Source organism: Octopus bimaculoides, chromosome 4 (assembly GCF_001194135.2).
Source record: "Octopus bimaculoides isolate UCB-OBI-ISO-001 chromosome 4, ASM119413v2, whole genome shotgun sequence".
Lineage (NCBI taxonomy): Eukaryota > Metazoa > Mollusca > Cephalopoda > Octopoda > Octopodidae > Octopus > Octopus bimaculoides.
Window position 1 is genome coordinate 19,564,192 of NC_068984.1, and position 10,334 is coordinate 19,574,525.

The 10,334-nt window shown below is 33.7% G+C and overlaps 1 protein-coding gene across 10 annotated transcripts in view; it reads right to left on the reverse strand.

Annotated features, from left to right (window-relative positions):
- Positions 1-10,334, reverse strand: part of LOC106881484 (nesprin-1) — an 811,219-nt gene that overhangs the window by 397,358 nt on the left and 403,527 nt on the right. For all 10 annotated transcript variants that reach the window (XM_052966929.1, XM_014931893.2, XM_014931887.2 and 7 more), the window contains one exon: positions 509-673. In XM_052966929.1, coding sequence (XP_052822889.1) covers positions 509-673 — 165 coding nt within the window. The remainder of the gene's footprint in view (positions 1-508; positions 674-10,334) is intronic.

Genomic DNA, 10,334 nt, shown 5'->3' on the forward strand with positions numbered 1-10,334 from the left:
ATATATATATATGAAAGGTTTCCTTCAGTTTCCATCCACTAAGCCCACTTACAAGGCTTTGTTCTGCCCAAGGTGCCATGCAGTAGGACTGAACCTAAAGCCAGAAGAAGCAAATTTATTAAGCATACATCCTTGTCTGCAGCTATAATCCGTACTTACACTTATCTGTTATCATAAGATTTTTTTCTGTTCTACTCCAAATATTATAGAGAGCTTTTTTTTTAAATACTGGTTGTGCTTTCTTGTAGACATGCATGTGCATATGTATGCAGACACATGTACACAACCCCCTCTTTCTCTCGTGTCATATATTATTTGTATGTTTTCATTTTTGTCAAACATCACTTAGATTTTTCTTCCTGTTTAACTCTCTATTTATCTCACTTTCCTCTTTTTCTCAGATATGCCTCTTCTCTAACTGTTTCTGGATTTACAGTGGCCTCATTTGAGAAAAGAAGGAAAGATAAAACATAAAGTAGAACAGAGATCACAGTAGTATTTATCTCACCTGCACAATTGCTGCAACAAAAGCCGACCAATCATCTTGCAGACTATTGACTTCACGTTTGATAATATCCTTGCCTTGTTGAGACGTGTTTGGAAGAACTTTTCCGGAGAGTTCTACAACTTTTTTCACCTTTGGTTCCCCTTCAGTTTTGGTAGCCAGGATATCCTGATGGAAACACAAATGCATTAGTACAAAAAACAAAGAATTATTTAAGTGAAAAAATATTGACATGTATCAAGAAAGATTCTATATGAAACAGACACAGACAGACGGCTATATGAATGCATGTTAGTATGTATGTATATGTATCTCTCTTTGTGTGTGTGTGTGTGTGTGTGTGATAATTTAGTTTTTCCATAGCAGGATTAATAACTGGCTGTTTGAACACAGTATGTCTGTCTGCTATTCATAATCTATGGTTGTCAGGTTGCTTGAACTCACAGACATCCCCATATCCTGACTTTCATGTAAACCACAACATACATACATACAGAGAATAATACTAACCAATAAATAATACTAATCAATAAATATAACCCTTCTTTTATCATTAATTAATCAATAGAAACACACAAACTCACTCACAAACCAAAGTGTATAGATCTATCAAGCTTAGCACTCAACGTCACATATGCACCCACCCAATTTAAAGATTTGGCTTCAGTAATTAGTGATAAGATGAACTTTCAGCTGTAATATATATGTGCAACTAATTTATGCATATATAAGTGCTTATATGACCATTTAACTATGGAAAGAAGAGTAAAATAAATAATAATGACAAATTATTACTATAATTAATATTATCAATACTATTGGGTGTAAAAAAATTTTAATTATAGTTGTAAGAAATTATTATGATTTTTATTTTATTAAGTTATTACTATTTTTCTTCATCATTCTTCATATAAATTATGCATATATGTATTATTAAGTATAGTAAATGCAAAGGAAAAGTAATTAAATTTCCATTAAGATAGTAAGGTTGAATACGTTTAAATACATTCATACTAAAGCTAAGATCTTTGTGAGTCTGAAGCAATACTGTAGTTATTTGCTACTCATGGGATGCTCACACATTTTAATATTTTAGAATATTTGTGTTAGGTCACATGAATGGTTGTGAATAAAAATGGAAAAAATTATAAAACCACTACAGAATAGTCTTCAATTTTACATTTAATTACATGTTTCATTCTGCTGAATTGTGAAAGAATTATGGCTAGACACTTTGAGTTCTGAAAGATATATATTTATGTATTTGATAAATAGGTCTTTAATAATAAATATGTAGAGAGAATTAAATAAGCACTTGAATAAAGTACTGAAAAGTAAATGTTTAAATTTCAAATGTTATCTTGTCAAATCTATAAATTTTAAAGAAGCTTCAGTTTTACTTTCTAATAGATTTTTTAATGGAATTCTTAAGAATGGTGACATCAAGGTTTAAAATAACATTGTTATGTATCAAATGGTTATTTCATTGCTATGTTTTGGTTAATTATCTCTTCAGTAAACTGTATGAATATTGTACACAAATTCAAACAAAACACAATCATAATTTAAGGAAATGAATCCTGCTAACTAGATTATATTGTAGAATCACACATCATTGAGAGGAGAGATTTTACAACAAGAAGATATCCCCCACGAGATGAATGTCCCATTCTTGATAAATTTTACAAGAAATAAGACTGTACACAACAGTAAACACAAGTAGTTTGTAATCAAAACCAGAGTCTAGATTCTAAAAAAAAATTATAGATTTATCTAAGGAGGTGAGGCAGTACCCATGCCATTTTTGAAGGCCTTCAAGATCGGTAGGACGAAGGGAGAAAGTTATCCACACACTAGAATTCTTAAATTGATGCAAATTTTGCAAATATATTCAAAGGCATTGTGACGATATTAAAGAGGTCACAAATTAATCTGTTACCTCTTTAACATCATCTTTAACAAATCAAGAAGAGTTCTTCCGATGCTTCTGATTACCAAATTTCATTCACAAGACTCTGGTTGACTAAGGCTATGATGGAAGTGACAGAAAACTCTTGATCAAGGTACAGTACAGTGGGATAGAACCTGAAACCATATAGCCGTGAAGCAAACTTCTTAACCACACAACTATACTTTCGCCCAATAATAAGGCAGCCTGAGACTGTTGGTTGAGATTATAATCTCAAGACATGTCTTCTTTTACAGATTGCTTTCTACAGGCTCACAGGAACTGAAACCAACACTGCAAGTTAGTGAAAACCACAATTTAAAGTTGATCTTATTTTGTAGAACATAAATAATTTACAGCAAGGCTGACTGGAGCATTTGAAAGTTGTCAGGACACACAGACATAGCTAGATATAAGATACAAAAGCCTGAAGATTCTGTTGGTGGTCCTGAATGCTACTGAATCAACCACTGGTTCTCTCACACTACACATGTCCTGATCATACAATCAAACAGTTTGTTGAAAAATTTATTGTGTACCAAAAACATAAATGAATGAAATGTACCCATATTTTAAACCCAGTTTTTTACATCTATAGAAAAATTTGTTTACTGTGTCTACAAAGATCATAAAAAAAAGTTTGGAGAGGAAGAAAGAGAAAAAAAGAAATAGAGAATGTAACAAAGTTGAATTAGCTGAGAGAAAACAACTGAAATATTTAATAGAAAAATTAGTATTTCACTCTTTAAAAACATGAAAGCAAGAAGAATAATTAGTGATGAGAGATATTGAAGAGAGGTGATTGGTTACTCATAAAATAACTTCAATCAAAATAATGAGTGCTTATATTTGTGTAACTAAAGCCTCACAATTTATCCAGGTTTTAGTAGTTGGTCAGAACAAAGAAATGACGTAATTATTTTATGGTAATGTCTACATTTTCAGCTACATCTAACTTCTACCAGCTACCGAAAATTGTCTGTGAATGTGTGGGCATGTGTGTGTGTGTGTGTGTGTGTGTGTGTGTGTGTGTGTGTGTATAATTCCATGTGTCTCATGACTCTTGAGTGCTTTGTATATGAATGTTCATGCATTTGTGTAACTGTGTGAGTGTACCTATGCATAATTGTGTGTGTGTGTGTATGTGTGTATCATATTTATATTTTGGTAATTATTCTGCTGTGACTTCTCTGAAGAACCTGTGCACCCACAGAGAAACCCAGAGTAGCATTGCACAACCAAAATAAAGATAAGATTAATCTCTATAGAGGAGTGTTCTTTCTTCTGACTGTTAGCACTAAACAAGCATATAGGCATAGGTGTGTGTGCGTGAATGATAAGCACGCACACTCATAATTCAACGCATCTAACACAATACATTTTCTGTTTCACCACGTGGCTTGTGGGCTCAAGAACATAAGTATAGCAAAGACAGAATATATAAATCTAGAAAGATAAACTCCTATGTATCTTCCTTTGGGTTATACTCAAGTTTATCAGAGTGATTTAACAACAGAGTAATTATGGTAAAAATCTGATCCATGAATCACTCCATGTGTCTTTTTGATATTAATTAATAATGCATAAATTGGGAGTGGTATGTATTTTTCAGTTATGTACTTAGGTCAACAAGCAGAATTAATGTACAAAGGTGCAGCAGAAAAAATGCAGTCATTTGGTTTGTTTAATGCTATATGACTCCTTATGGATGTGTATCTACTAGTTATGTAGTCTCTGAATATTTCTACATATTTTTGATATGCAATATATTTATCTAGCAATCATCATCGCTATTTTGATAAATGCAGCGAAATCTATATATCGCTAAGGAGGTGTAATAAGACTAAAATAAATCTGGAGTTGTCTTTCCAAAGGATTCAAAACAATATTAGCCATTGCTTAATATCATTTTCCCCTCATGATAAAGTTATTTTTAGTTAACACATTTAATGTTTTTTGTATCAAATGTTAACTCTAACCAAAACATTTCCAACTTCATTTAAAATGTTTTAAATTATGCAGGAATCAGAATACAGATTACAGAATAATTATGATAAAAATCTGATTTGTGATTCATCACCATTACACAAGCAAATATAATGATTCACTTCAACCACTGCAAAATATTCCAAAACTAAATGGATGATATATTATTAAAAACAGAAGTGCGAAGTGGTAGATTGACTAAACTGTTAGCAAATCAGACAAAATGCCTTGTGGTATTTAACAATGGCCTTTTACACTTGAGTTCAATCCCTGCCAAGGGCAACTCTACCATTTATCCTTCTGAGGGTAACTAAAATAAATTACCAGTCAATATAATAAACTTCCTCCCATCACATCACTAATGTTATTAATGTAATAAATTAATATATAAAGCCAAAATTAAATGTTCTTTTATAACAACATATAGTTTAGGTGTGATCAAATTTATTGATTCAAATCAATACTGATAGCCTAAAGTTTGTTTGGTCAATGGCTTCTGTTGGTTTTGTTGTTGCTGTTTATCCCTTCCTTACATCAGTCCTGGTCAAAGACACTAGCCTTGATTATCCCATTTCTGCTGTGTCTATCCAGAACTACATATCATATACATCCATTCGTTCTCATAAAGATGAGTTGCTCGAAGGAGATTTGGCAACTATTTCTAGCAAATCAAATGACCATATTGAGGTTCCTTTGTTCATTTTCCCTTGTTTATTCATCTGAATCATCTTAAGGCAACCATTGTTGAAATCACTCCGTTTAATCTATCATACTAAATGACAAACAATCATCTCCTGAACAAGTTTCACATTTTAATTAATCGTACCTTAATCCTTGCTTAACTAACTTCATTCATGAGATGCATTCAAACTATTCATTTTAATTACTCTATAATGAATGGTTAATCAAGTAACAGTGTGTTAACTAAATTCTATTTGACAAAAACAACTGAAAACAATGCTTGATGTTAGCTCAACCCTCCAACAGTAAAATAAAATATAGTTACAAAATAATTTGGGGTTTATTTTTTGAGTAACCAATGGAATATTGTTAAGATTGCATAAATACACTCAAAAAGCAGCATTAACCACAACACAACATAAAAATCAATACTCTAGCTATGAATTGAAACGTGCGTGTGCGTGTGTGTGTGTGCATGTGCACACGTGCATGTAAACACATGCACGTATGTGTATATATATATATGTGTGTGTATGTATTTTACAATTCCATGTCATACATGTTTCATTACAAGATAGGAGTTACAAAAGCATACATGTAGAAAAACATGTATAGAATCTCCTTCGCATAATTCTTCAAACATATATGTGTATATATATATATATATATATATATATATATATACTCACACACATATATATTTACACATATGTGTGTGTGTGTGTGTGTGTATGTGTGTGTGTGTGTGTATGCATATGTATGTATGCATAAATATATTATACTTTTGCAAGAAGTGGGATGACATGAAGACCAGATGAAGGCCAGCAGGGCTGAAACTTCAAAGCTGCTATCACACCACTTCTTATAAAAGCAAACTAGACATGTACTCTACAAAAAAAGTATTGGGTAGTTTTGTTCAGTTTAATGTTATATTGTTTTTATTATAACTTGACATAAAAACAAACACATACATATGTATGTAGTCACTAACAAGAGTGGAAGAAAAACTTACACAGCGCCACTACGTTGATAATTTCAAACAATTCATGAAAACACAAAGGAATATGTACATATATTATATATTCAGCATTTCATACATGAAAATACATATAATACTTAAATTACAGTTCTCAGCCCTTTAACATGCAAAATGATAAAACAAAGCATACATGTCTCAAGTAACATAAAAATAATTGGTATTTCTTGAAAAGGAAACACAAGCCCAAATAATTTTTTTTTTATATTATATCTATGGTCAGACTGTATCCAGGTTTGGAAATGTGATATATGAATCATCTCAGGAAATATACCAGCTAGGGTAGTTTAAATCACTGGATAAATATTATAATATATTATGGTTGTGTGATTAAGAGGCTTGTTTTGTAACCACATGGTTTGGGTTCAGTACCACTGTGTGACACCTTTAGCAAGTGCCTTCTGATAGAGCCCCAGATCAATGCCTTGTGAGTGAATTTGGTAGATGGAAATTGAGAGGAAGCTTGTTATGTGTGCATGCATGCATGTGTGTGTGTATGGGTGTGTGTTCGTTTGTCTGACCGACCCCCTCTTGACAACTGGTGGTGGTTTGTTTGTATCCCCATAACTTAGTGGCTTGGCAAAAGAGGTCTGCTAGGAATAAGTACCAGACTTAATAATAAGGAACTGGAGTCAATTTGTTTGATTAAACCTTTCAAAGCAGTGCCCAGCATGGCCAAAGTGAAATGACTGAAACATGTGAAAGACAAAAGATTATTATAGATCCTTCAGGGCGGCGGCAGCGAAGGTGATGATCAGATCAACAAGACTCCAATAAAATTGTTTACTATTTCATTTTTATTAGGAAATACTGCTGTGAGATTTTAATCTGCAAACTTGTAATCATTTTAAAGTTAGAAGAAGCTTTTAATTTGTTGTTCTAAGTAGGCTGAGTGATAATAAACTCTACATAAAGATGAAATAAATAACAACAGAGAAATGGTTGAGAACCATTCTGCTTACATAGTTTTACACAACATTAACTTGTAAACAGCTTATGCAAATAACTTCCTTTTTTTTTTTTTGGAAACAGAGAAAATGATAAGACAGAGGGAAAGAATTATTCTTTCATTCTCTTGTGATAGTATTTAGTGTTTAAACTGATTATAATGTTAGGTGATACATTCTTTCCTTAATAACTAAGTAAATAATGAAGCGTTTCTCTCCCCGTTATATAAGTGATTAATGATATTATATAAACATCTTTTTATTTTGGCGGAGGGAAATTTTTACATCCAACAATGAATTGTAGTTTTTCCTTGTACTGACATCTTCAGTGTTAACATGAGTTGGATGATTTTCTAAAAATATATATATGTTATAGCACCTGTACCAGTGGAAACAGCACCTGTACCAGTGGAGCCCTAAGAGCACCGTCCAAGCGTGATCGTTGCCAGAGCAGCTGTCTGCCTTCTGTGCCAATGGCACGTAAATAGCACCATTTGAGTGTGATCGTTACCAGCGTCGCCTTCCTGGCACTTGTGCCGGTGGCACGTGAAAAGACATTCGAGCGAAGCCGTTGCCAGTTCCACTGGACTCGCTCCTGTGCAGATGGCATGTAAAATACACCATTTTGAGCGTGGTTGTTGCCAGTACCGCCTGAGTGGCCTTCGTGCCGGTGGCACGTAAAAGCACCTATTACACTCTGAGAGTGGATGGCATTAGGAAGGGCATCCAGCTGTAGAAACTCTGCCAAATCAGATTGGAGCTGGTGTAGCCATCTGGTTCGCCAGTCTTCAGTCAAATTGTCCAACCCATGCTAGCATGGAAAGTGGACGTTAAATGATGATGATGATGATGATGTTGATGAATTATGGCAAGAAGTATACTGTGTCTGATGCTAAATAGATCTAACTGAATCTCGGTCAGAATATCTGACCTTGAATTTTCAATGGTTTTATCAACTGAACAACCAAACTCAATAAATTAGCATGTAAGTGGCTGAGTATTCCACATACTCTTATTGTAATTGTTTACTCTAAGTGTAATTCTCAGGTAGAATCAGTATAATAGTGCGTGGCAAGGCTGCATCTTTGAATTACAGGTTCAATCCATCCAACAGGCTTCTGAGCAGTTTCTATTTACTCAATTTCGCTCACTAAGTAAAGGTCATCCTGAAGTTATATAGAATACTGATGATGATGATGATGATGATGATGCCGTCATCATCATCATCATCATTCCCATTTAATGTCTGTTATCCATGCTGGCATGGTTTGACAAGATCTGGCGAGTTGTAGGGTTGCACCAGTCTCCAGTGACAGCTTTGGCGTGTTTTCTATGACTGGTTGCCCTTCCTAATGTACTGGGTGCTACTTTTGTAGCACCAGCACTAGTGAGGTTACCAAGTAACTTACAAGACAGAGGAAGGTTGGAAAAGGTAAAAAAAATGTCCCCATTACTAAAGTAGGAAGGGGAGTATTAAGCAGAGGAAGATGGCTTTATGCCTGGTGCTGAGAGGCTGAAGTAAAATAGAGAGACAAGCAGTGTCATGCAGTGGTATTGAAACTGGATCCACGTGGTTGTGAAACAAACTTCTCAGCCATTCAGCTGTGCTGTGACTGCATCATGAAACAGAGTGAAGCAAAGAATGTGCGTTGTCTAATTACACAAAACACTGCTAGCAATAAAGATTAATCTTCATCCAGTGCATTAATAATGCTAGCTACGTGTATTATACTTCAAAACCACATGCATATGCCTAAATTTACACATCATCCACCTACACCATCAACAGGATAACACAAATGTATGCCAATAATTTTTTCAGAATTATCAAACAAATGCAAATATTTATGAAATACTTCTGTCTAAACAGCTTTGTAGAATTTGGATACTTAGTGCCATATGGTAGTGAAAGACATCAATTTCAAATAAAAAGTTGTTTTTTTTAATTATTTTTACTTTCATTGGCTTATATTTTTCGAATCACAAAAGTTAAAATATTTTTATTGGTAAAATTTGGGTGATTAAGATCAACTTGAAAAAGGTTTCATAAGTTTTAAATGAAATGAAAATTTCAATAATGCAAAAGTGAAAATCAAATTAAAATTAAAATGAAGATAATTTATTTACGAATTTTGATTTGAATTTAGATGTGCAGCTAAGATTATTATTGTTGTTATTATCATTATTATTATTGTTAATCTGCCACAACTTCAATTATTACAAATATGACAATTATATAAACTTCAAAAATTGAATATCTGAAAGCAAATATAACCTTAAGGCAAAATATATATTTCTAACAATTAGATATAAATGCACACACATACACAAACACATACAAATGTACAAGCATACAGATATACAACCACACACACACACACAGCCAAGTATACAAACACACAGAGGCATACGTATACACACACAAAATTAATGGATCTCTGATGGTTTCGATTATGAGTATTCAGTTATTCAATTAATTGAATAATTTGCTCAATAACTTAGCATATAGGTCGCTGAGTATTCCACAGATCCTTAACATGTGATATGTTTAGAGGATGGCTACTGCTTAAGAGAGTGCTGAGCAGTACAACTTGGAGGGACCTGAGAAAGCAGGAAACTAAGGAGGACATGGGATGAAATGGTGAAATTTGACTTAAAGATTCTGTTTCATGAAAGAGATGATTAAGGACTGTACTGATTGATGAGATGCAGTGTTGCAGAGGACCCAATATCTCATGGCAAAACATACTCTGACAAATGAGATATTTTGTATATTGTCAAGCCTACATTTGCTACTTCCTCATCTTGCATTCTTGCTCTCATTTCCCACCTTCCCTCACTTGTCACATTCCTTTCTACTCTAGGCACAAACCCGAAATTTTTGGGTAGGGGAGCAGTCGATTAGATCGATCCCAGTACGCAACTGGTACTTAATTTATTGACCCCGAAAGGATGAAAAGCAAAGTCATCCTCGGCAGAATTTGAACTCAGAACATAAAGTCAGATGAAACACTGCTTAGCATTTTGTCCAGTGTGCTAACGTTTCTGCCATCTTGCTGCCTTCACTCGGTCACATTATCACTCAAACTCCACTCTCATCTATCCTTATTGTCTGTATTGACTACACCATCCTCAACAGTCAGACTACCTCTCCTTTCACTAGGCCTCGCTTTCTCTCTCTTCTCTCTCTCTCTCTCTCTCTCTCTCTCTCTCTCTCTATATATATATATA